Genomic DNA, 26,921 nt, shown 5'->3' with positions numbered 1-26,921 from the left:
ACCCGCGTGGTGCAGTGAGCGCGTATCCCCTGTCCGCTCCGCTCCCTCCTTCTCCTCCCTCTGACATAGGAAGACAACATTGCTGATCCTAGTGACATGGCCATGATGGCAGAGGTTGCAGGTGGACCAGGGGCTAACCGTCAGGGGAGCACTGTACCTCAGTCCTCGTCCTATCCTGATAGGGAGCAGATGAACCTGGGGGTCTCCCGAGCCTGCCCAGCTCCCTCCTCCCTCCTGCCCTGTCCCCTCGCCCCTCACCACCTTTTCCTCACTTGGACCCCAGGGAGACCTCCTGCCTGCCCCCCACTCCCCTGGGACACAGAGAAGCTGCAGAGCTGAAGGCGCCCCATGGCCATGGCCCTGGGCCACCGCTCCAGCCTGAGGTCCCCAGCAGCTAGTTCAGCCTGAGGCTGCAGCTGCTCACGGAGGCTCCAGCCCCAAGGACCCCTCTTCGGCTTCCCTGGGCACCTGTGTCCTTCCCTGGCCTCTCCTTGGTCTGGGCTCAGAGCTGGGCCGAGCTGGGGAAGCATTATCTTCTCTGTCCCCTGTGAAGATAATGTCCCCTGTCACTTACTCATAGCAGCCAAGCCCACCCTCTCCAGACCTCAGTGCACCCAGGTCAGCAGCAAGACTGGGCCCACTGCTGGCTCCCCGGCAGCTCCCGCCCTTCGCGAGCAGCTGTGGCCGTGGAGAGCAGTCCAAGAGCAGGTCAGCCTTGGCCTTCTGGGGTGCGGCCAGTAGTTGGAGGGCCCGGTACAAAACGAGGACGCAGGGCCTCTGCTCCACAGTCAAGAATCTCAAGGTGGCAACAGCAGAGTGCGCCACCTGGCCTGGGGCCTTTCTGGGCAGGGCCCGTGTGGCTGCCCAGGGAGCGCAGCACGAAGCCAGCCTCAGCTCTGGCCCCAGGTGGACAGCTCCTGGGAACACAGTGCTGCTGACCAGTCTCCACACATGCAGAGCACAGTGACACCAACCGTCCCCAGAGTCACCGTGAACCTGGGGTTCTCAGTGACATGACATCCCAGGCCTCAAGGTCACTCTGAGGTTCCCTGCGAGCACAGAATAGCTGTGGAGGTTCGTAAACGCAGACACAGGCCCAGAAAGCCTCATCCCAGAACTCAGACCTGTGTGACCAGGAAATTCTAAGTTCCAGGATTCTGTTTTCAAACAGCTTCAGTTTAGTACGCGTGTTCCTTGCTTGTTCACTTTCAGCTGCGAGATTTTCTGGGATTTCATGTGTGGTCTGGTGTGTGGTGGGCGTACGTATGTGATTGTGTGTGTGTGTGTGAGTGTGTATGTGTGTGTGAGTGTGTGTGTGTGTGTGAGTGTGTGTGTGGTGTGTGTGTGGTGTGTGAGTGTGTGTGAATGTATGTGTGGTGTGTGTGTGTTTGAGTGTGTATGTGTGGTGTGTGTGTGAGTGTGTGTGTATGTGTCTCTGTATGTGAGTGTGAGTGTGTATAGTGTGTGTATGTATGTGAGTGTGTGTGTATGTGTCTGTGTGAGTGTGTGTGTGTGGTATATTTGGTGTGTGTGTGTGTGTGGTATATTTGGTGTGTGAGTGTGTGTGTGTGTGTGTGTGTTTGGTGTGGGGTATGTGTGAGTGTGATTGTGTATGGTATATTTGGTGTGTGTGTGGAGTGGTGTGCAGTGTGCGGGGCGTGTGGTGTGCAGTGTGTGAGGCTGAGGCAGGAGTTGATGAACACGTCCCCTCCTGAGCCTGTGTGGAGGTTCCATCTACACCTGGCCGGGTGGCTTGGGCTTCCTGCCCTTCTTGCATAACTATTGGGTGAGTGACAGGCAGCCCACCTCCACCCCTGTCCTACACCCCCAGCTCTGCAAGGGCCAGCACCCGCACTGCACCAGGCTCTGGGTGTCTGAGAATTGTCCCTGGAGGAGCTCCCCTGGGGCAAGGTGGCTGTCTGCACACCTCTCGTGGAAGGAGGCATGAGTGTGAATGCGAGCACTCAAGGCTGCAGACGTCCCCAGAGACATGTGCCAGCTCATGTCAATCAGCCTTTCCTAGTTCATCTTTTGGGAGCAAAACTCCCAAATCTCTGACTGTTGAAACCACAAAATTTGTTTCTCATGTGAGCAGCGAGTCGGCTTTGCTCAGGGACCCAGGCTGGAGGGGCCGCCCCACACACAGAGAGAAGGAGCCCCACAGGATCTCAGAGCTTGTGCTCAGAGCAGGCATGTGCCACTTGGCTCACATTTCATCATCCAAAGCAAGTCACACAGCTCAGGCACAGTCCTCTTCCAGGGACGGGTGGCCAGTGATCTCCTTCTGCCGCACAAACTACCACCAGTATAACCACTGTCCTGAGTTCTAGGAGCCCTTCTAGAGAGGCTGAGGGTGGTCTTGGAGACCCCCCAACAACAGAGCGACCGTTAGATTGAACTTATAGTGCAACATGAGATAGGGCACCTGTTGTGATTGACAGGTAAGCCATGACATGGGCCATCAAGCTGACTCCTAAAGGGGTATCTACTGGAACCCTGGACACTTGGTGCCACTGATGTGGGAGGGAGAGTGGGGAATGAGGTGGGAAACGCCACTCAGTGAGCTCAGGGGACGCAGGAGGTGTGCAGTTCATTCAGTGGCAGGTGCCAACACCATGAGTCTTTTTTATTTCATTAGACCTGCCGACATCTTCCCACGGAAATAGGTTTTGGTTTTATTTTTCATGGGCATTTGATTTTGACTTGATTGCTTTTGTAAAAAAAAATAATGTCTACCAGTTTAGAACTGTGAATACCATGAATGCTCTCGAGCGGGGCGTCTTGACTAGAGAAGGAACCTCTCGTGTGGACCGCAGCACAGAGAAGTCAGCTTAGGGAAAGAATTAAGTCAGCACAGCGAGGTGAAATTGTGCAAATCAGTTCATCTTGGCAGGGAAGACAGAGACCTCGGGAGATTTCACAAAACAAAGGAGGAAAATGGCAGAATGAAGAACCCGTTTGCTCTCCTGAAACCTCGGGAATGAGGATGCTGGTCTGGTCCCTGATCTCACTGGTGGGTCTGGACAATTGGAGGACAAAGACTGGAGCCACGAAGGGGAGAACAGGACGGGAAAATCACGGTCACGCGGCTGCTGGCCCTGCTGACCAGGTGCTTTAGCTGAAGTCAGGAAGCCCAGGCCGTCTAGCCTTGCCGCTCAGACCTCACTGCTTGGAAGGAGGCAGCCGGAATCAGGATCCCACTGTGGGGATAAAGCAGATCCTACCCTCCTGCGCTCTGGGAGGGAGGCTGGGAGGAATCCTGCAGCCGATGGAGTCAAATGCTCCTGGAGCACAGAACAAGCCCAGGGCAGCAGAATACCTGTGTCTGCAAACTGTGATCCACTGCAAGGCAGAGATGGCACTGCTGTTCTGTCCCCAGGGCCTTGCTCACAGGACCTACATTAGTTAAAAAATACACGTGGCTGCATGCCACAGGACTGCATAGCACAGCTTCTAGCTCAAGTCTGGGGAGGCACAGACTCCATAACCTCAGGTCCCTGGCTCCTTTGGTCTTCCTGCTCTGCCAGCTCTAAAGAATTGACTTCAGCCAGGCATGGTGGCTCACACCTATCATCCCAGCAGCTAGGGAGGCTAAGACAGGAGGATTTAGAGTCAAAGCCGGCCTCCGCAATGGTGAGGCACTAAGCAACTCAGTGAGACCTTGTCTCTAAATAAAACACAAAATAAGGTAGGGATTGGCTCAGTGGTCCAGTGCCCCTGAGTTCAATCCCCAGTACCAAAAAAAAAAAAAAAAAAGCCTTGACTTCATTTGCATGTCCAAGGTGGTAATCTGGTAATGGCCACACATGCATTCCAGCCCAGGGACGGTGGGAGGTAGTGGCCAGAGCAAGTCCCTGCTGGGGTCCATTCACATTCACTCCCATCCCCCCACCAAAATAAATACAGGTAGCCACAATGAGATGAGGGGTACTGCAAAGACTGTGGAATGAGGTTCCTTGGCTCTCTGGCCAAATTCTGTCCTACAGGGAGAAGCAAGGAAAGGAACTAAGAAGGGTGGGGGAAGGCTGTGGCCTTCAGGTACTGGAAGGGGCAGTTTGTAGCCATATCAAGGGACAGTCACCCCGACCCCACAGCCCAGACACATGTGGCAGGCGCCTAGGAGGGCAGCTCCTGGCCTGTGGCACCCTCTGCATCTCTTCTGGATCTTCTGCAGCCATCTGCAGGAGCAGAATGCAGCCCTGGGAGATGGAGACAGGGGCGAGGAGCAGGCGCCCTCTCCCAGCTGGGTGACAGTGCAGGGAAGCCACGGCCCTGGTGTCCACACGCCTGGTCACCCACTACAGCCTGCCACTCCTGGTTACGCAAATCACCCAACCATCCTCAGCCTTAGTTTGTCAATCGACAAAACAGGAATGACAACCTTCTCCCCAAACACTCCAACCCCCTGAAGGGGCCGACCTGGGGCTCAGAAGGTCAGGTTCTATAAAGGACTGTGGACGTCTTGGAAGGCTGGTTTGCTGGCTCCTCCCAGGCCCTAGTGGCCCTACACAGAGCTCTCCACCCTTCCAGGGCCCAGCGCAGGAGATGTCACTTCACAAAAGGAAACTTTCAGTACAACTAGAATCGGGGGTTGACCCAGTCCTGGTTGTTGCTCTCCAGGATGCCAGGAGCACGTAGAGGGCAGAGTCTAGGAGGGGACTGCGGCAGAGGGCAGGGAACTTGAGAAACACATTTCCCATCCAGCAAGCACAGCTCTCAGGTCTTTGAAGAATATGGAGACCATGTTGAGATGCATTCCAACGGCCCAGTCCTGTGGGCCCCAGAGAGAGGGGTGTCTGGGGGAGAGACAGCAGACCTGGGCAGCTGGGGCTGGGCTGGAGCAGGCAGGCCGCCTCTTGGTGTGCAGGGAAGAACCTGGTCCAGATCCTAAAGCCTGAGGTGGCTGGCCCTAGTATCCCATCAGCTGCTGAGGAGCAGTTGAGGGACTTAGGGGAGCACAGAATTCAGGGCCCGCTCTCGCCATCTGCTGGTTGCTGGCAGAACTGCCTCATTTTGCTGAGGTTGCTCTAATGCAAGAATGAAAGTGAGGACCTGAGGGTCAAGCTGTGGATTTTGTCCTCCCAAGGCCTCCCCCTCAGGGTTGCATGTTAAACCATGTCTCCAGTGCATCTGATGGGCAGCCAGGGCTGAGGATACCCAATCCCCATGGGATCTAGAAGCAGCTTTCATTTGGAAGAGCAGAGGAGAAAGGATGCGGCAGGAGTAGGAGGAGGTGAGAAGGACTCCAAGTCTAAACTGGAGCCACATGCAGTGCCACTCCTGCAGTCCCAGACACTTGGGAGGCCGAGGCAGGAGGACCGATTGAGCCCAGGAGTTTGAGGCCAGCCTGGGCAACAGGGAGAGTCCCCATTTCAGGAAAAAAAAATCTCCTTGATCAAAAGGGCTGGGTAGAGCAGCGGTAGAGCATGTGTTTAGCATGCAGGAGGGATTGATTCCCCAGCATCAAAAAAGACAAAGAAAAAGAGGAAGGAGGGCGGGCTGGAGAGGGAAAGTGAAACTGAAGCAGCATACAGAGAGGTGGGGAGTGTGGTACTCCTACGAAGTCCTCAAGTAGATTAGGGCAGTGAGTATTTAACCAAGAGCCATATGCTAGGCATCCACGAGGTCAAAGGGCACCAACACCTGCCAGCCCTTTACTTCCAATAATTAATACATAATCAAGCAAAACTCTGTAACTTCAGTCAAGAAACCAATGCATGCCTATTAAAAATACAAAACCAGACGGGCACCGTGGCGCGTGCCTGTAATCCCAGTGACTCGGGAGGCTGAGACAGGAGGACCACACGTTCAAAGCCAGCTTCAGCAATGGCGAGGTGCTAAGCAACTCAGCGGGACCTTGTCTCTAAATAAAATACAATATAGGGCTGGGGGTGTGGCTCAGTGGTCAGGGGCTCAGTGCCCCTGAGTTCAATCCCTGGTACCAAAAACAAAAAGAAAAGAAAGAAAGAAAGAAAGAAAGAAAATACAAAACCAACATTTTAAATGAACTTCATCTCCTATTGAAGCAGATGCTCTTTTATCCAATTAGTTCACGGGCCCAGGGACAGGTACTCTCTGCCCCAATGAGCGTAGATTTGGTGTCATTGTCTTCCTATTCTTTTCATGGTTGTGGTTGGGAATTCTTAGTTACATGAATAAGCTGACAGGAGTGAAAATTTTCTTGAAACAGTGACATGCGAATCTTCAAATTCTCTCTAAATATACACAAAACAGGGCCATCATCTTATGTATATGATCAAAGCCTCTCAGAACTGTTGATGGACTATAGTTCAGAACCTCTTCCAGTTCCTCCATGAAAGTAAAGACTAGGCCACTGCCTCGGGCTGCCAGAACCCAGCACCCAGGCAGGTGGCTGAAACCTGGGAAAGCTGCCTCTGGGACTTCTGGAGGCCAGAGAGTCAAGACTGGGGGGTTGGCAGGGGCTTCCTTCCAAGCCTGAGGGAGGCTCTGAGGCTTCTTGCGGCTGCTGAGCGTGTGTGGAGCCTCTGGATGCATTTCCCCACCTGCCTGTGTCTTCATGCGGCTCCCTCCCTGTACACACCCTGTCTCTTCCATGACATTCTTGGTAAGAACACTGGTCAGGTTGGATTAGGGTCCCCTCTATGCCAGTTTGACTTCATCCTGTTTTCTTCTGTGAAACCCTGTTTCCCAATAAGGACCCTTTCTGAGGTGCTAGACATTAAGGGTGCTCAACCTGTAACATCGCGGACCTTGCAAAAATATTTTTCTCATTTATCATGAAGAACCAGATTAGCACCAAGATTTCAAGTTCATTTCTTTGCTGACCATATTTTTGCACCTTGTAGTGAAGCATCAAACAAGATTCGGGATGGGCAGAGGCCTGGGTTTCTCACGTTGAGGTGCCTGCTGGATAGCCAGCTACAAGCAAAACGCCAATCACTCAAATGACAAGCTTTAAAAAGGAGAGTTGATGCACGAGATGTCAATCATGTGGAGATGGAGAGCCAGCCTCCCCTGGATGGGGTGAGGGATTCAAACAGTAAAGAAACAGGAGGTCTGAAGTGTGGGGAGAGAGGCTGGAAGTAAGGAGAAGAGAAACAGTCGGTGGTCTGGGCCTCAGTAATCAAACTCCAGGGCTCTTCACAGAATGTGCAGAAAATGGAGATCAGCAGGCTCAACAGGTCACCCACCTAGGGCTGGGGCTGTAGCTCAGTGGCAGAGTGCTCGCCTAGCATGTGTGAGGCACTGGGTTCCATCCTCAGCACCACATAAAATAAATTAATACAATAAAGTTAAAAAAAAATTTAAACAAAAAAGTGGGGGAAAGTTCACCCACCAGACACCTTCACAACCCAAGTAAAAGGTGAGTGATTCCAACCAGTTTGAGCTCCCTCTGAGTTTCTGAAAGAGCTCAGGCAACTGCAGCCACTTGAGCCAAACGTCAGAGGTATTGGCTACGGTAACGTTGATGGGAGCCCATTGCTTGGTGAGGCGGCCACTGAAATTGGGTATGAAAGCAAATAACTAAAGGCAAATCCACTAGAGGGTTTATTAGGGCTCCCTGGGTTTCAGAAAAATAAATGGGCAAAGGGAAACAAAAGAAAGCCAGCACACCCCTGTGCCCAGAGCAGACCAGGGCTCAGGAAGGGGACACTGAACTCTGAGATACCTGGATATCTTCAAGGGACATCAGCCATGAGGAATGTAGCCAAACTTCCAGCTCCCCACCCCTCTCCCCTGCACCTCCCACACCTCACTCGAGTACTAGGGGAGAGGTGGCCTGGACAAGGAGCCTTGCCGGGAGCAAATGTCCTCTCCCACACAGGCCAAACTATGGTGGCCATGTTGGTGAGAGGCCAGAGGCCCAGGCCCATTCTCCTCTCCTGCTACCCAGCCGAAGTCTTTGCCTTCACGGATGTGCTCAAAGGTAAACTGAGGTTGGGGAGCCCACCCCAGATTTGTCAGTGACATGAGGATATATCAGAGGGGACAGGTGGGGGTGCCATGCTGAGTTCACCCACAGGATGCAGTGACCAGGTTTAGCATGTGAAAGTGCAGGGTGCCCAGGAAAACTTCATATCGACATAAACACATATACTTTTTAGTGTTAGATTGTCCCATTAAACACTTGAGTTACCCTTAGGCTAAAGCATTATTTATTGTTTGTGTGAATTCCAGGATTCCTGGGCATCCTGAATTTAATCTGGAAACCTTCCCAGAGGAGACGCCATGGAGCCAGGCCCCCAAGAAAGGACTCTAGGACCCAACTCTGCTTACCACTTGAAGGGGCTGGTGGTGTGAGTCACTGATGGGTTGCTGGCAGTCTTCACAGTGATTGAAGTCACTGTGGTTGTCCTTGCTGTCACTGGATTTCCTGGGGCTAAACAAAGCCAAACAGAGTTACTTCTTCCATGAACAATCCAGCTCTGGGTGGGCCTAGAGTATTCTCCCCCTGAGAACTAAAGAGTTACTCTTGGCCACCAGGACCCTTTAGCTGTCATCTAAAACATTAAAGTAGTTCTTTAATACAGAAAACAACTTGGTGACCATGCAAGAGATTCTGAGGACCAAGCTCAGGAAGCAAGTTACAATAGTCAGTCCTGGTCTGCCTGTCAAGCTGAGCACACACAATGGAGTTTTGTGGTCCCCAGGCCACACTAGCTCTTTCTGAGTCTCTGCCTTGGCTGAAGCTACCTCTCTCGCCTGCTCTGCAGGGATGCAACCCACTGAGCTGGCCCCTTTCCCTGAGCCTCCTCTGGGAAACCAGGCTGCCTGGCACTGATGGCTGGTGCCAGGATGGACCAAGTGCCATCCTCTCCTCTCTCTCCTTTGCCACCCTTTCCTATCTCCCAACAGCTCTACCAGGTCGCCATCCCTTCCCCAGTGGAGCATGGTGCTTGTGGTAACCTCCATAATCCACCTCCAATGCAGTGCCAATTCTTGCTGGACCACACTGTTCTCACCTGTGCTGAGCTTCTAGAACAATCTAAACATAAAAGATCACATCACATTTGGCTCTTTTTCTGATGATATCATTTTCCCATATTAGATCAAGGTATGACTGGCAAATAATAAACTGTAAATATTTGACGTATATAATTTGTTAATTGAGGATGGATTGACCTGGTCACACCACCACTCGATCAGTGAACATAGCCAAAATACCCCAAATTTCCTCAGTAATACCCTCTTCCCTATTCTGTCACCAGGTGCTGTGGACTGAAAAGTATCCCCCCAAATTCAAACATTGAATCCACCCAACTCCTAGTACCTCAGAATGGGACTGTGTTTGGAGATAGGGCCTTTCAGGATACAAGACCTAAACTAACCTTAGAAGAAGAGATGAGAGCACATGGACAGACCCAGGGATGTGCAAGCACAGAAGGATGACCATACGAGAGGACAGCCAGAGGGTGGCTCTCTGCATGAGCGTCCTCAGCCAGACCCCTCCCAACCCGCACCTTCATCTTGGACTTGCAACCTGTAGAACTGTGAGGAATGTCCTGTGTCTACACCACCCGGACTGTGGCATGGCAGCTGAACAGACGACCACACCAGGCAACCCCCGGTGTGCCCTCTGAGCTTATCCAGTGTCTGCACTGCTAGAATTCCATGTGCATGCCATGAAACAGAAAGTTCTGGAAGGCCTCCACTTCAGGCAAGTTATGAAGATTCAATAATGGGGACACCTTCCTCCTGGGCATTGTCAGGATTCTGAGAGACAATCCCTGCTGCCCACTGTGCCACCAGAACATGCCCCAGAGGTTCCAGTCCTGGGCTCAGGTGACTGTGGTGCTCCTTTGTGCCCCCAGAGCCCTGCCAGCTGGTGCCGCCTGTCCAGGGGCTGAGCAGCAGAGTCAACAGGAAACGCCTTCAAACTCAGGCCTCGGGACCCTGGAGTCTCCAGCAGCGCCTGCTTTCTGGAGGACTTAGGACCAGACCCTCAGTAAGCCAAAGGCATGAGCGGCTCCCAGCGGGTTCCCAGCAGCAGGAACGCAGCCGTCTGTGAAGGCCTCTCTGGGCTCAGGAGTCAGACCAACACACCAGGCTCCACAGGGCTTCTTCTCCCCCAGGGTGGATACGGAGGGGGGGTGAGAACAGCACCTGTCCAGGCCTCGCCCAGAGCACCCCAAAGAGCAGGGCACCCCTGGACACTGAGGTCCCAGGAAAGCAGTAGCAGGTCTCCCCAGACCAAGGGCTGAAACTGGGGACCATCACCTTGACCTTTATTGGCAATAGGTTCAGGACTCAGCTGTGCAGAGGGAAAAGAGAGTCTGCTCTGGCTGACTTCCTGGAGGAGGTTCCAGGATCCGGGGCTTTTAAAGAAGCCCCACCCCTGGCCAACCCCAAGTGTTCACTCAGGATTCTGTGAGACCTCAGCATTCAAGCACCCTCTGTGACAGGTCACTCTGAATAACGGACCATCCACTTCAGTGGGACCTCAGGGACACATCAACACACTCTTACCTGGATCAATGCTCACATTAACTCGAAACCCAGGGTCAGATCCAACCCTCTCAATTCCACACCAGTAAATGTCAGCGTCATCTCTCCTGAGGTCCTCCATGGTCACCATGAACGTGAGGTTTTCCTGATCATCCCTGATGGATAAAGGGTCCCTCTTTGCTAAGAGCCACAGCCAAGTAATATGATGCATGGCACTTTTGGTTGAAAAGTGACTCCAGCTAGCCATTGAGATGATATGATTATGTTAAGATTTGCATTCATATGGATATTGGAGTCCTGCTGTTCACCTGGGGCCCACTTTGGGACTCCTGGAGAGTTCCCATTGGTTGGGGAAGTACAGTAGGAGGGAATTCCGGGGGAGGTTCTTGTTCTGGGGTTCTGGTAGAACACCACCGCGTGTGTGTGGACCGGCTTCTTCCCGGACGAGTACGGGGTATTGGCGGCATTTTCAAAAATAAAGTTTGTTCCTGCTTGAGTGACTCGTGATTCTGTGCCCAGCCAGACTGCGGCACCTCTTCACCTCCTGCTCTGACCCAGTGGTTCTAAGAAGGGTTTTGCAGTCCCTCCAAACAGCTCCTCGACACCAGTACTTCCTGTGGGTCTTCCAGCCTGAGGTATAATTACACTGCACGGTCAGTGAGCCCCGCTCTGGGCCACTCTTTGTCTTTGGACCAGTGACTTCATTCTGCGCAGTGGAATAGCCTGGAAAACACAGATCCATGTAGCTCTTACTTCCCACTCCAAGGGCACAGCCACAGCACCCTGCACTGGGAAGAGTTCCCAAGTCCAAGTGCATCATGAATAATGGTCAAGGAAGGAACCCACATCCCCAAGAGGGACCTGCCTACTTAACACCTGCTGGGCCAAAGGCTCCAGGAAGATCACTGGTGAGCACAACCCCAGCTCTCTCAAGAAACAAAAGTGGGGACACTGCAAGGGTGGCTTCCTGCCCTTCACCCCTCTCTGCCAGAATTCAAAGTGATGGGAACTGGAGACAATTTCACCACAGACAGAGCTCCATTATAAATATCCACCAGGGACAGAAGGTGGTCTACACACTCCAATGTGCTTCAGTGACATCTGCAGGGAACTGAGATAATTACACGCATCCTTTTAAGGAAAGATGAGGTTTTGAGGTTCCATGTGCTAATTCGAAAAAAAAAACAACACTCTGCATCAAAAAGGAAAGACAACATTAAAGTAAATATTTTTTTCAAAATATATCTGAAATTTACTTACCATAAGTAAAAATATAACTGAAAATTGTTTCCAGAAAACAAAGTTTGATATTTGAGGGAAAATTTCCTTACAGAAGTTAATCTGATTATCGACAATGTGAAAAACTATGAAGATGCACTCTATTTCGCTGTGCCCTTCCCCTGACTCAGGCAATGGCAAGGCCCTACTGAGGTAGATGGCACAAGGCGTCCATCCTCTGGAGGAGCGCAGTATGTTTCTGGGAATGGGCTGATTTGTTTCTGTATTCCTTTAATAAGTATAGTTGTGACTTCTCATATGACCATTAAGTATGAAGGAAAAAATATGACTTTCCCAATTAATGCAACTACTTCTAAAGAATGGATCTGTTTGCTCTAAATGCAATGATTCAGCTGTGGAGCGTAAATTGTTAATGTCTAATGAAAAACTCCCTGTATTCCTGTCAAGGAAGTTTTTGAGAAATTAAATCTAGAGAAGAAGAATCAATGTTAAGAAGACAGATTGGTGCTTAGCACTGGGCAACTTGTTCTTGTTCCTGTGCACAATGGTTTGTGCTCTTGCTCTTGTTTGATTAAAATTAGTAGCCTCCCTTTTCAAGTTAACCACTTGCTGTAACCATGGCACCGGTTCCAGTCAGTAAGTAAAGAAAGAATAGTCAAGGTATAGGCCAATAGTCTGGGACATTTCTAACTATTATTAAAAGCTAACTAAGCAGAAACAGCTCAAAGCAAAACGCCAACTGAAAGTAAAAATGCTTGCTTATGCATAAGCCAAGATACATTCTTCTATTCTAACTGTAGCTATGTAATATTTTGTTTCTTTTAATAATGATTTCTGTTTTGTAACCACAAAGTACTGTGAACCTGCCAAAATGAAAAGTATATATGATTAACTTCACAAGTAAAGATTGGGATTAGAACCTTCACTTTGCTGTCTGTGTTGTTTCTCCATCCCCCTTTCGCGGACTCCTCACCGTCTGTTCGTCTCCTGAGACCCCCTGTTGGAGCTGGACTCCGACACTATTTTAACAAAAATGAGAACATTACATATTAAAACTTGAATTAAAACCTGAATGGTCACAGTTGTAGTAACTTACTTCAAAAGTAAGTTCTTGGAAAAAAAAAAAAAAAACTTCAGCAATTCCTCAAAGAGTCAGACATAGAGTCAACATGTGACCCAGCAAATATACTCCTAGGTAAGTCCTTCCCCAAGAGAACCGAAACATCTCCCAACACAAAACACCCACGTGACAGTTCACAGCAGTATTATTAACACCTGCCACAGAGTGAGAACAACCCAAAGATCCATCAACGGATAAGTGGGCAGACTAAATGTGGTGTATCTACAGTGGACTATTAGTCAGCAAAAAGAGGGGCGTTCTAGACCCCGGAGTGAAGGCAGCCGCCGCCATCTGGGCTCAACTTTCTCGCCATATGAGGTGGGGGCAGTTCCCAGATCGCATCTCCAGGGGTCAGTGGATTATCTCAGAAATCACCAGCGCTTCAGTCACCCAGGCAGAAATCAGAGCCTCTGGGCTCGAGTGAGTCTCCGGACTCGGACCCACAGCCCGCAGTTCTGGCTCACGCCCGGTCGCAAGCGGCTTAGCAGAACCACCTCCCAGCACCTCTGCAGGACTCCAGACCGCGCCGCTCCCAGCAGGTCACTCGACTGCGACCTGTCCACAGCACAGGACCGTCACCCAGCTCCCCCCACGTCACCAGACACCCTGCACTGGAAGCAGACCGCCGCCGTCTTGGAAGACCTTCCTCGCCATCCTGTGGTGGGCGTGACTATCAGAGCGGTCGCCATGGGAGCAGGTCTCCGACTTCCAATTCCTCCCCTCCCCAACGGGTCAACTGGGCACAGTGGCCACCCCACACGAGGACAGCTCTCAGTTGGACAGAGTGCGGTGCGAACAGGGTGCCACCCACCTGGTGTGAGCCTGGGGGTGAGGGGTCCCGCAGTTGGGACCTGATAAATAAGAGACGGGAGGGGACTAAAGTCTGGAGCATAACAGAGAGATCAGGATTTGGGAACTCTCCAGGCAAGAGAGGGAGCCGATATCGGGGGCTCAAGTCAGATGAGTGGTCACAAAAAAAGACCCGTGAGGTGCTATTTCCCTGCTGGGACAGGTGGGCGGCACTCCCCACTTCCAGACGCCCCACACCAGGTCCAGTCTTCACACTCTGGTTACCTACACCATCCTGAGGGCAGAGACACCTACTGGATGAGACAAACCCACCTACTGGATGAGAAGAGGAAAAAAATGAATCTCTAAGAGTATTGTTTTTTCTCTTCTTCATTCTCTTCTACCTTTCTGTCCCCTGGGCCTCACATTCCCGACATATGTAAAACCAGGAACTTTGCATGACAGGACTTTGAGGACCGAGTCACCTGAATAACAAAATATAGAGGAATTGCAGAAGCCCCCCTTTTTTTCCTCTTTTTTCTTTTTTTTTTCCTTTTTTCTCTTTTTTTTCTTTCTATTTCTTCTCTTTTCTTTCTTTCTGTCCTTTATTTTCCTCTTTATTCTCCCCTCACCCTTCAAATTATACTATTTTAACATCCTGTATTTTTCTAGAAACATGTGTGTTTGTTTCATGTACTCTACTGTTTTCCCACATAATTGTCTAACCCTAATTACCTCCTATCTATTCTCCTGCTACTAACCCTCTTCACTAGATTTCTCCTTCACATTTCTTAAGATATATTAATTATATACCCTCACATCTTCTCCCCTCAACATATCATCCTATGCCTCACCCCCAGTTCATTGTCCACCTCTAGAAACTGTAAACCTTTTTATGAATCTACTGATTATATTTTAAATAATAATTGAATCCAACATTTCTGGACATTAAGACTAAATTGTAAATGTCTTAATAACAACAATTTGTTCATAGGTGATGTATTGTTGATAGGAGAAATCTTGGAACCCTGCAAGAGCACTACAAATCTATAGGGTAAAAACAATAACACACCAGATCCACAGAGCTGGGAAGGAAGACACATGAGCAACCTGAAAAGACAAGGGAAGAGAGGACCACAAACAAATCAAGACAACACATCATTGGAAGAACTGACAGCTATAGCAGAAAAAATTTCAGATAAATATTTCAGGATATACATGGTTAAAATGTTTTGGGATCTCAAAGAAGACATAGGAGAACAAAATCACTTTGACATTGAGCTACATAAACAAATCCAAGAAGCAAAACATCACCTCAACAGGGAGATAGAGGTTCTACCAAACAAAAACTAAACAAACAAACAAAAAACCCCCCAGAAATCCTTGAAATGAAAGAAATAATAAACCAAATTAAAAACGCAAATGAAAACATCACCAACAGAGTAGACCACTTAGAAGATAGGACATCAGACAATGGAGATCAAATAAATCATCTTGAAAAGAACATAGACCACACAGTGAAAATGATAAAAAACTATGAGCAGAACATTCAAGAAATATAGGAAAGCATAAAAAGACCAAATTTAAGAGTTATTGGGATAGAGGAAGGCATGGAGATCCAAACCAAAGGAATGAACAATCTATTCAATGAAATAATATGAGGAAACTTTCCAAACATGAAGAATAAATTGGAAATCCAAATTCAAGAAACCTACAGGACACTGAATGTACAAAAATCACAACAAACCCACACCAAGGCACCTGATAATAAAAATGCCCAACATACACAATAAGGAGAGAATTTTAAAAGCCACAAGAGAAAGGAATCAGATTACACATAAGGGAAAACCAATTGGGATATCAGCAGATTTTTCAACATAGACCCTGAAAGCTAGAAGATCCTGTAACAACATATATCAAGCTCTGAAAGATAATGGGTGCCAACCAAGAATCTTGAACCCAGCAAAACTAAGCTTTAGACTTGAAGATGAAATAAAAATCTTCCTTGATAAATGAAAGTTAAAAGAATTCATAACTAGAAAACCAGCACAACAAAACATTCTTGGCAAAATATTTCATGAAGAGGAAATAAAAAACAGCAATGAAAATCAGCAGAGGGAGGTAGTACACCAAAGGAAAAACTAATCAAAGAGGAAAACCAATTCAAGTAAAATAACAAAAATAAGCAAATATGGCTGGAAATACAAACCATGTCTCAATAATGACCCCAAATGTTAATGGCTTAAACTCACCAATCAAAAGACATAGGCAAGCAGATTGGATTTTTAAAAGACCCAACAATATGCTGTCTGCAGGAGACTCGTCTGATAGGAAAAGACATACACAGACCGAAGGTGAAAGGTTGGGAAAAATCATACCACTCTCATGGATTGCGGAAGCAAGCAGAGGTTTCCATCCTCATATCAAATAAAGTAGATGTCAAGCCAAGGTTAATCAAAAGAGATAAAGATACACATTACATACTGCTCAAGGGCACCATACACCAACAAGACATAACAATCATAAATATATATGCCCCAAACAATGGTGCAGCTATGTTCATCAAACAAACTCTTCTCAAGCTCAAGAGTCAAATGGACCACAACACAATAATCTTGGGTGACTTTAACACACTTCTCTCATCACTCACTGGATAGATTTTCCAAACAAAAGTTGAATAAAGAAACTATAGAACTCAATAACACAATTAACAACCTAGACTTAACTGACATATATAGAATATTTCAACCTGCTTCAAGCGGATATCCTTTCTTCTCAGCATCACATGGATCCTTCTCTAAAATAGACCATATACAATGCCACAAAGCAACTCTTAGCCAATACAAAAAAGTAGAGATACTACCATGCATTTTATCAGATCGTAATGGAATGAAATTGGAAATCAACAACAAAATAAAAAATATAAATTTCTCCATCACCTGGAGACTAAACAATATGTTACTGAATGAACAATGGGTCACAGAAGACATCAAGGAGGAGGTTTAAAAATTCTTAGAGGTAAATGAGAACACAGACACAACATATTGAAATCTCTGGGACACTATGGAAGTAGTACTAAGAGAAAGTTCATTGCATGGAGTTCATTCCTTAAAAGAAGAAAAAGTCAACAAATAAAAGACCTCACACTACATCTCAAAGCCCTAGAAAATGAAGAACAAACCAGCAGCAAAATCAGTAGAAGGCAAGAAGTAATTAAAATCAAAACTGAAATGAATCAAATCGAAACAAAAGAAACAATTGAAGAAATAAACAAAACAAAAAGTTGGTTCTTTGAAAAAATAAATAAAATTTACAGACCATTAGCCACGTTAACGAAGAGGAGAGAGAGAACTCAAATTACCAGCATACGTGATGAAACAGGTAATATCACAACAGACATTACAGAGATACAGAGGATAATTAGAAAATATTTTGAAATCTTATACTCCTATAAAGTAGAAGACACTGAAGTCATCAACAAATTTCTTAAGTCATACGATTTGCCCAGTTTGAGTCAGGAAGACATACACAATTTAAATAGACCAATATCAAGTGAGGAAATAGAAGAAGCCATCAAAAGCTTAGCAACCAAGAAAAGCCCAGGATTAGATGGATACACAGCTGAGTTCTGCAAGACCTTTAAAGAAGAACTAATACAAATACTCTTCAATTTATTTTAGGAAATAGAAATAGAGGCAATAATTCCAAACTCATTCTATGAGGCCAATATCACCCTGATTCCAAAACCAGGCAAAAACACATCAAAGAAAGAAAACTTCAGGCCAATATCTCTAATGAACATAGATGCAAAAATTCTCAATAAAATTCTGGCAAATCAAATGCAAAAATATATCAAAAATATTGTGCACCATGATCAAGTGGGATTCATCCCAGGGATGCAAGGTTGGTTCAACATATGGAAATCAATAAATGTGATTCATCACATCAGTAGACTTAAAGATAAGAACCATATGATCATCTCAATAGATGCAGAAAAAGCATTTGACAAACTACAGCACCCCTTTATGTTCAAAACACTAGAAAAACCAGGGATAACAGGAACATATCTCAACATTGTAAAGGCTGTCTTCACTAAGCCTCAGGCCAATATCATTCTAAACCAGGAAAAATTGAAGGCATTCCCCCTAAAAACTGGAACAAGATAGGGATTCCCTCTTTTGTGACTTCTATTCAACGTAGTTCTTGAAACACTGGCCAGAGAAATTATCTTATATTAGACAAAGGTGCCAAAAACATGTACTGGAGAAAAGATAGCCTCTTCAACAAATGGTGCTGGGAAAACTGGAAATCCATATGCAACAAAATGAAATTAAATCCATATCTCTCCCTATGCACAAAACTTAACTCAAAATGGATCAAGGACCTAGGAATTGAACCAGAGACTCTGCATCTAATAGAAGAAAAAGTAGGTCTTAATCTTCATCATGTGGGATTAGGCCCCAACTTCCTTAATAAGGACTCCTATAGCGTAAGAATTAAAACCAAGAATCAATAAATGGGATGCAATCAAACTAAAAAGTTTTTATTCAGCAAAAGAAACAATCTGTGAGGTGAACAGAGAGCCTACATCCTGTGAGCAAATCTTTACCCCTCACATATCAGAAGAGCACTAATCTCTAGGGTATATAAAGAACCCAAAAAGCTAAGCACCAAAAAAGCAAATAACCCAATCAACAAATGGGCAAATGACCTGAACACCATTTCTCAGAAGAGGATATACAATCAATCAACAAATATACGAAAAATGCTCATCATCTCTAGCAATCAGAGAAATGCAAATCAAAACTACTCTAAGATATCATCTCACTCCAGTCAGAATGGCAGCTATGAAGACAAACAACAAAGTGTTGGCGAGGATGTGGGGAAAAGGGTACACTCATACATTGCTGATGGGACTGCAAATTAGTGCAGCCAATATGGAAAGCAGTTCGGAACCACCATTTGACACAAATCCCTCTCCTCGGTCTATACCCAAAGGACTTAAAAACAGCCCCAGGGACATAGCCACATCAATGTTTGTAGCAGCACAATTCACAATAGCTAAACAGTGGAGCCAACGTAGATGCTCTTCAGTGGATGAATGGATAAAAAAAATGTGGTATATATACACAATGGAATTTTACTCAGCAATAAAAGAAAATAAAATCATGGCATTTGCAGGTAAATGGACATTGCAAAGATAATGCTAAGTGAAGTTAGCCAATCCCAAAAAACAAATGCCAAATGTTTTCTCTAATATAAGGAAGCTCACTCAGTGGGGTAGGGAGGGGGTACATGGGAGGAATAGATGAATTCTAGATAGGTAAGAGGGGAGGGAGGGAATAGGGGATTAGCAAGGATGGTGGAATGTGATGGACATCATTATCCAAAGTACATGTATGAACAAAAATTGGGTGTTAACCTATTTTACATACAGAGACATGAAAAATTGTGGTATGTATGTGTAATAAGAATTGTAATGCATTCCACAGTTGTGTATTTAAAAAAATAACATCAATTTAAAAAAAGATTTCTGGGGGCCAGGTCACGGCCTGTGGACGTCACAGTCAGATTGAGGACACATTTCCAGGACCAGGAACCATTCAGGACTCTAGGGACACTGTGCCAACCTGGGGTCAGGCCTAGAGCTGGGCTCATGGAGGGGCAGTTCCAGGTTGGCCTCCCGCGGGGCAGGCCCAGTGCTGAGGACACGGGCTCTGTGTGCCCCTCCCACTGGTGCCATCCTGACCACAAGGAGAAGAGGAGGAGGGACAGGGCCAGAAGGAAGCCTGGCCCTGCAGACCTGGGGTGAGGGCAGTCCTGCCGGATGGGGGCCAGGTGGGTCCCACACACCACACCTTCCCCTCCCTGGCTTTCATAGGACAGCACAAGCCAAGGGCCACCTCGGGGGCAGCTTCTCCAGGAACAGACTAAAGAGGACAAGCGGGAAGCAGCCGCCCCAGAGAAAAGCAGAAGTGGGAGCCCTGGAGACTGACCCTCCCCAGGGGGCTGGAGCCTCGGGTCCAGTGGGGCCTGGCGCCCGGCGGTGACATCTGTGCAGGAGAAATGAGCCCCAGAGGCCTGAGGGCCTGGCCACCCTTGGCTCTGCTGCTTCTCTGGATCCCAGGTGAGGGTCCTCTGTCCAGGGAGGGTCTGCAGAAGGGAGGGAAAGCAGGAGGGGGGCCAGGAGGCGTCACGTGAGGAGCCCCAGCTGCACGTCTCTGTGCAGACGCAGAATGGTGTGCGCTGTGTCCATGATGTAAGATGGAGTCGCCAAACACCACACCCCTGGGAGGGAAGGGGCAAGGGGCTCCCTCTGAGCCCACCTGACCTTGGAGGAGCCAGCGTGCTGCCCAGGGCAAAGGTTGCTGCCCAAGAGGGGCCCTGAGAGAGGTCTGGGGGAACCGGGACAGGGGTATGGGGGTGGGGTGGAGAGGGCACCAGAGCACACCTGGGGCCTGTGTTGGGGAGGCCCCCCAGGTCCACCAGTTTGGGGTACAGAGGAAGGAGAGGACCGAGGAGGAGAAGGCCTCCATCTCAGGGACAGGTGGGTTCAGCCAGGGCAGCTGGAGGCTGGGTGGGAAGAGTCCTGGTGGAGGCCCAGGGATCAGTGGTCCCCAGGAGGACAGGTGGGGACAGGAGAGGGAGGACAGGAGAGGGGGATAGGAGATGTAGGGACAGGGCAGGTGGGAACAGTGTCAGGACCAGGCCAGGGGTAGCGTCTTGATGAAGGAGGCTGAGAATTAGCATTGTTTACTAAACACTCATAAATGCCAATTTTACTGATTGGTGTTTTTCTGGAAAACCACACCTTCATCCCGATCACACATTTATTCATAGAGAATTTCTACAAAGTCCCCTCTGGGCTCTTATTCTCTCTACCTGTGATTACTTCCTCTCTCCATTTCTCACGTGGACTAGACAGGGTTACCTGGTTGTGTTAGGTCGTGTCACATGAAGCTCCTGTTTCCTTGGTCAAGAGCAGTTGACAGCGGCTCTTCCCCTGGCTCACTAATATGAGCTGCCCAGCAGTTGACAGCCGTGATCCATCTTTCATTTTCCTTCCCCATTTTTGTTCTTGTTTCCTGGGGCTGGTGGAGCCTGGGCCTGCTGCATGCTGGGCAGCCTCTCCACTGACCTGGCCCCATCCTAACATGACCTTCCATGAACCCCCAGATGCCATGTAAGGTTGGCATGGTCACCCACCCCTTGGCGGCTGGCATCTGAGGCCCAGAGAGGTCAGGCCCTGGCCCTGAGCACACAGAGGATGCAAACTAGAGCTGAGGCCCAAGCCCGGGTTCATCTGAGGCCCCTGTGGCTTCACCTCGGCAGTTGCTACTGAGCTTCTCAGAGAGTGTCCCACCTGTGACAGTGTCACAAGGCCTTCTCTGCAGGGGACCTCACCCCAAGGCTGGGAGGGGGAGGTCCTACTGGCCCTGGCAGAGGGATGGAGGGGCTACTGGGCAGCTGTGGGCAGCTGTGCTCTGAGGGTGCGGCCACAATGGTCTCCCTGTGCCAGGCACAACAGGCACTGGAGGGACGAGGAGGAGTCCTACGCCCCCAAGGCTGTGCACTCGGGGGTCCCACAGTTTCAGGTCAGGGCTGTGACTCAGGGGTCCCACAGTCCCAGGTCAGGGCTGTGCACTCGGGGGTCCCACAGTCCCAGGTCAGAGCTGTGCACTCGGGGGTCCCACAGTCCCAGGTCGGGGCTGTGCACTCAGGGGTCCCACAGTCTCAGGTCGGGGCTGTGCACTGGGGGGTCCCACAGTCTCAGGTCGGGGCTGTGCACTCGGGGGTCCCACAGTCCCAGGTCGGGGCTGTGCACTCGGGGGTCCCACAGTCCCAGGTCGGGGATGTGCACTCGGGGGTCCCACAGTCTCAGGTCAGGGCTGTGCACTCGGGGGTCCCACAGTACCAGGTCAGGCCTAAGGTCCTGAAGGCAAATGAAGAAAGCATCCAATCCCAGGGACAGAGCAAGCCACCCCAGTCCCGCCATCCCCCCGCCCATCTGGGCCTGACCCCAGGTCCCCAGGGTGAGAGGGAGGGGCACATGCAGATGCCCCTGGGCTGGAGCCTGGTGTAGGGTGGCCTGGTCCTTTGCCTAGAGGTGGGTTAGCTTCCTGGTGCTCACCTCACCCCAGCTTTGTGTTGGGGCCATTGGGAAAAAGCACCTGGAAATCTTGGGGACACAAAGGAGTTTCCTTGGAAATGAGGTCCCCAGAGCCGGGCCATCCGAGGTGAGGGAGGGGGAGAGGGTCCTGGGAGCTCTGTGCCCCTTGCTGTGTGCATCCTGTGCTGTCAGGAGTCCAGGGCTCTCATCCACATGGTCAGGGGACCCCGCTTCTGCCCTGGCTCACGTCCTGCTGCACCAGGTCCACTCTGGCTGTGTCTCCGCGTCTCAGACTCACAGGGCCAGGGGGCTGTCCCAGGAGAGGGGACTCAGGGTGTTTATGGCCCTGGGTTCTGGAAGCAGGAGGTCAGGTGGTGAGGGGGGGACCGGGGTGAAGGGAGGGGCTGCTGTGTCAGCGTCCTGGGTGGAGGAGCAGAGGGGCTGGTGGCCAGGGGTGAGTGGTGAGGAGGGGGTCTGATGTGAGGTGAAGGAGGGTCTCCTGAGGACCTGACCCAGGCCCCCTGGCCCTGGCCCATCTGTGAGGACCTGACCTCCAAACTTGTGTTTTTCAGACTGTGTTTCTCTGAGCGGCCCCAGCAAGGTGACGGGCACCGTGGGAGGACCCCTGAGTGGCACAAGCAAGGTGACGGGCACCGTGGGAGGATCCCTGATCGTGCAGTGTCAGTATGGCAAAGAATTCAGGACCAAGGACAAACTGTGGTGCAAAAAATCAGTTTCCTATTGTAAAGATATTGTGAAGACTAGAGGCTCAGGGGAAAAGGTGCGGAGCGGCCGAGTGTCCATCAGGGACCACCCTGCAAAGCTCAGCTTCACAGTGACCATGGAGCGCCTCATCCTGGAGGACGCAGGCTCCTATGAGTGCCGGGTGGACACACCATGGCACAAAGGCTTTGACCCCTACTTCAAGGTTGAGGTGGCCGTGCAGCCAGGTGAGCCCCTCCCACCAGCGCCTGGGCTCCCTCAAAAGACCTGGCCTTTCCCTCCCTAGAAAGGCACGGGGGAGGAGAGCGTGCTCTTGGTGATTCCAGGATTCAGAACAGGTGTCTGTGCACACAGGCCTTTGTGGAAGCAGGCTTCTGGTGTGTGTGTGTGTGTGTGTGTGTGTGTGTGTGTGTGTGCATGCAGACACCTGTGTGAGCACACACAGCACACCTATGTTGTTCCAGTGTCCCTCTGGGCCCCACTCTAACAGTCCAGGTCTAGAACCTTCCAGGAGTGGGGTGGGACAGGCTGTTGGGTCCCTGGCTTTTTGTTGACTTCCTGACCAGGTGAGGGTCATGTCCTCTCCAGAGGAGACCCGTGTCTCACCTGGGCCTGTCTCCACCCTCCCTCTGGGACGGGACCCTCACAGCATTTGCTTCCCCTATAGAAGGGCACCTTCACTTGGGTCACCTGCCCCTCTCCGCTGTGGATGGTCTCTGGGACACTAGCTCCTCCATGATGGTCCTGGGGTCCTTCTAAAAAGGACCCCATACCACTGTGCAGGCTTCCTGACTCCTAAGGGGACTCTGCTCCTAGTGGACCTGGGTCAGAGCATCCCTTGTGGACGCCACAGACCATCTCTGCTGTCATTTGAAGTCACTCTGTCCGTGTCCCTGCCCAGGGCCCTGTGTCTCCAGTTTCCCTGTGTCAATCTCTACACAGTAGGCCTCACTGTAATTGTCCCCAGGAGGGAGGGGGCAGGAGGAGAGGTGCGGTGCATGGACGGGTCCTGCTGCAGAGTCCTCCCAGGAGCCCCCGCCCCTCCTCTGGAACCCAGTCCTCCCAGCGGAAGTGCTCCTGCCTCAGTGCACCTGGAGATGGGCGGGGTGAAGCCCTGCTCAGGCCCAGCTGTGGCCAGGAGACTGCTGGATGCAGGACGTCTGTCCAGCAGGCTCCGAGTGACCTGGCCTGGGTGAGTCAGAACAAACCAGGGGCAGAGTGGGCTGACCTGTGCCTCCCCCTCAGCCCTGACCACAGCCTCCAGCCCTGAGAGCCCCACAAGCACCCAGGGGCCTCCCACGTCCCTGCCAACACACACCTGGCCCCTCACGACCAGAGAGGACACCCCCAGTGCCCACCCACAGCCTGAGTAAGGCCTGGACTCAGGGCTCTTCCGCTGGGGGTGAGCGCTGTTGAGGGGCCTGTGGGGGGGCACTTGGGTCTCCTCCTCTGGGTCCCGCCTGCATTCGCCAATCCCACCCTTCACCACGAGGCTCCTCCTAAGTGCTCGGGGCTCTTCTTGGCACTGGGACACAGTGGCCACCACCCTGACAGTCGTGCGTGGCCTGCACTGTCCTGTGGGGGTTCAGGAGTGCACAGGTCAGCACAGTCGGTCTACACACAGCAAGGGGGGCTGGGCAGACTGGTCCTGGGTGGGGGTGAGTGTGGAGGGGTGGGGGATGGGTCACGGGACCATCAGGGGGGGCCTTGAGAGGGCCATGTGAGTGGAGCCTGCAGGGCTGGGGACAGGCACCTGGGATCTGGAGAGGGCGGCCCAGGCAGAGGGAAGAGAGAGCACAAGTGTCCTGCCCAGGGCCCCAGGACCTGCTGGGCAGGGAGCAGGTGCTTGGTGGCCCTGGCACTCTCTGTCCTATGCCTCCCTCCCCGCGCCTGGTCACAATGTCAGCCTGTTTTCCTGACCCGGTCCTCTGAGGCAGGTGGGGCTGAGCTGGGGCTGGGTCATTCCGTCAGCAGCCGGGAGTCCACAGCTCGTGCGGCCTGTACGAGGATGGCCAGGGCCACTTGTGGGTGAACACACAGTCCCCTCTCCCTGAAGGTGGAAACGTCGACACATGGCAGGTGGCACACCCCCACACCCAGGTGTACCCCCAGATGTGGCAGGGGAGGTAGAAATCCCTCCCTGGACCCGGGTCCCTGCTAGACACCTGGGCTCCCCCCACATCTTTCCTGTGGCCATGCCCTTCCTACATGCTGAGTCCAGGGCCCTTCTTGGCTGTCATGTGGGGACTGAGATGTTTTATGTGGGACTGCCTTGGTCAGGTTGGTCTTCATGGGGACCCCAGGGGACACAGGACCTGGGTGTAAGGGACAGAGGCAAAGTGCAGGGCACTGGGGCCTCCCCGTGAGGAGACAGCTCACGGTTCCCATGTCCCCCGCAGGCCCCTGGTCATCAATGTGCATCTCCTGCTCCTGGTCTTGAAGGTGCTCCTGCTCCTGAGCATGCTCAGTGCTGTCCTCTGGGTGAACAGGCCTCAGAGGAGCTCCAGGTCCAGGTGAAGGCACATGACTGTGAGGACCAGTGACCTCTGCTGTCCTGAGGCCACCTCCAGGGACACCCCCTGCTGGAGGAGGGGACATCCTGACTTGTCTGCATTTCTATTGACCACTCTGAGGCCTTTGTGACCTTCTAGAAGCCTTTCCTTGGCTCATCACACACACACAGGCGTGTCTAGTGCGTGCACTTCCAGCCAAGGCCACTCAGCCCGTGTGCCCAGCCTGTCACGGGCACCGCTGACATGATGCAGCCCTTCTGGTCTCTGTCCCTCCTTCCTACCCTCCTGGGGGCCCTAACAGGGCTGCATGCTCTTCCTCCACCTGCTTGAAGGTCTGCACTCCCATGCGTATGGTCCCCAGGGCACGAGGTTTAGCTTTGCTCATTGTTGAACTTTACATAAACAGGATTTTATGTTCATGTTGGTCTTTCCTCCTCCCTGGTGTCGGTGATGGGACACAGGCCGAGTGCAGCTTGGTGTCCATCTCTGAGCTACACCCCAGCCCTGATGCGCCCTTGAGTTGAGAGTCCTGTGATGGCCCCTGGACATTCGACCTGGGGACTCGTCCACATGGAGGTGTTGCTGCCCGAATGTGCCGGGCTCTTGTTTCTTCTTTCTCTTCTTGTCCTTTTCTCTCTTCCTCCTGTCCCTTGTCCTCTGATGCGTCTCCTTCCCTTCTCTCTCCCCCCACCCCCTCTCCTTCTCCTCTCCTCTCCTCCTGTCCTCTTTGGCCTCCCTCTTGCTTTCTCTCTCCCCCTCCTTTTCCTCCTCTCCCCCGTCTTCCTCTTCTCCTTTTTTATTTTTTATTTATTGAATTTTTTGCCTCTATCACTCACAATGCTGCCACTAACATCCCTGACCCTGTTCCCTGGCCCATGTTCCACATGTCTCTGGAGCCTGGCTCTAGGCCTTACTGCCCCTCTGACTCCACTCTACCAGGCCCTTCCCATCCATTTCCCAGGTCACTGTACCCACCCTCCCCAGCAGCCCACCCCTCCCTGAACCTGCCAGACTCCCCATGCCTCCCCGTTAATGGGTGGGAAGTGGCCTCTGGCTGTGTCCATCTGTCACTCCTGCCCACCTGTGTGACTTAGATCTCATCTTTTGTGAACTTCTATTATCTGTTGTGGGGCTGTGTTTTCATATTGATTTTAGATTTGTAGAAATTCTTTACAAGTCCTTGGTTAGTTATTAAAAGAATGATCAAGGCTTGCCCCTTTTGCCAATAAATCAGTTTCCTCCTACTCTGCGTGCTCTTCCCTCCTCCTTACATGGGTAATGTGTCGACTCTCCCCTACAATGCCTCTTGGATCAAATGTAGCACCCAGGCCTGGCCCACTTATCCCTTAGACAACCAAAGCATATGGCCCCTTTTTGGGTCCCTGGAATCCCTCCATTCTAAGGGATCTTTTCCAGGCTTTCTTCTTGTTCCAATCCAATTCTGCTCTCTGCACCTCTTGCAAAGCTCTACAAATTCTTCTAGCCCGTCCAAAGGGCACTCAACAGTTGACACAGTTCTCCTACTTAATTTCTTGGCCTTAAAGGGATATCGGGCCTCTCCACAAAAGGCCCAAATAGCATGTATCTAGGGTTCTCTATCTCTCAAGGGAAAAAGGCCACTACAGTAGACAGAAAACAGTTTATTGTGTCTATACCTACACCAAAGACCAAAGATGACTCTCCTTCTTGGGTTTGGCTGCGTACTTCAGGGCCTGGATTACTTTTGAATTTCTCCCTCCTCGCCAGGCCGCTATATAATCTAGCCAAGGGCCCCCAAGATGAACCCCTACCCTCAGCGGTAGGGAAGCCCTTTACAAAAAGACCCTCCTCTGGGCACCCGCCCTGCATCTCCCCGACCCTTCACCTTCTATGGACATGAAAAACAGAGACAAAGTCTGGGCGTTCTGGGTCAGGAATATGGCCCCATATTTGCAGTAGTGGCCTACCTATCCAAACAGTTTGACTCCACCATCAGGGGCTGGCCTCCATGCCTCAGAGC

The 26,921-nt window shown here is 50.7% G+C and overlaps 3 protein-coding genes across 4 annotated transcripts in view; 2 read left to right on the top strand and 1 right to left on the bottom strand.

Moving 5' to 3' along the window:
* LOC308635597 (CMRF35-like molecule 6) overlaps nucleotides 1-11,078 on the bottom strand; it is a 36,429-nt gene extending 25,351 nt beyond the window's left edge. The window contains exons 1-2 of the mRNA XM_081270059.1: nucleotides 10,962-11,078; nucleotides 10,450-10,601 (exon numbers count right to left, since the gene is read on the bottom strand). Coding sequence (XP_081126185.1) covers nucleotides 10,450-10,558 — 109 coding nt within the window. The 5' untranslated portion in view covers nucleotides 10,559-10,601; nucleotides 10,962-11,078. The remainder of the gene's footprint in view (nucleotides 1-10,449; nucleotides 10,602-10,961) is intronic.
* Nucleotides 1-23,770, top strand: part of LOC308635603 (CMRF-35-like molecule 4) — a 69,713-nt gene extending 45,943 nt beyond the window's left edge. Inside the window, exon 4 of the mRNA XM_081270069.1 lies at nucleotides 23,380-23,770. The gene's annotated coding sequence lies outside the window, so the exon portion shown is untranslated. The remainder of the gene's footprint in view (nucleotides 1-23,379) is intronic.
* On the top strand, nucleotides 19,541-26,139 carry LOC308635599 (CMRF35-like molecule 6). Of its 2 annotated transcripts, XM_081270063.1 has the most exons (6): nucleotides 19,541-19,703; nucleotides 22,259-22,287; nucleotides 22,330-22,636; nucleotides 23,655-23,778; nucleotides 24,809-24,922; nucleotides 25,384-26,139. In XM_081270063.1, exons 1-6 carry the CDS (start codon nucleotides 19,643-19,645, stop codon nucleotides 25,439-25,441), a joined length of 693 nt encoding a protein of 230 aa, XP_081126189.1. In that variant the 5' UTR covers nucleotides 19,541-19,642; the 3' UTR covers nucleotides 25,442-26,139. The 2 variants fall into 2 exon arrangements, with proteins under 2 accessions (XP_081126189.1, XP_081126188.1); XM_081270062.1 differs by having other exon boundaries at nucleotides 22,259-22,636.
* Nucleotides 26,140-26,921: the final 782 nt, after the last annotated feature.

The sequence above is a fragment of the Spermophilus citellus genome (genome assembly GCF_964194105.1).
Source record: "Spermophilus citellus genome assembly, chromosome: 17".
NCBI lineage: Eukaryota > Metazoa > Chordata > Mammalia > Rodentia > Sciuridae > Spermophilus > Spermophilus citellus.
The sequence above is the reverse complement of the archived record's forward strand: the minus strand, read 5'-3'. Positions and strand labels throughout refer to the sequence as shown.

Excerpts from the sequence above, each read along its gene's own strand:
- LOC308635599 (XM_081270062.1), top strand. The coding sequence starts at position 19,643 with ATGAGCCCCAGAGGCCTGAGGGCCTGGCCACCCTTGGCTCTGCTGCTT. Across the intron at positions 22,637-23,654 it reads TGAGGTGGCCGTGCAGCCAG|CCCTGACCACAGCCTCCAGC; the intron begins GTGAGCCCCTCC and ends CCTCCCCCTCAG. Across the intron at positions 23,779-24,808 it reads AGTGCCCACCCACAGCCTGA|GCCCCTGGTCATCAATGTGC; the intron begins GTAAGGCCTGGA and ends TGTCCCCCGCAG.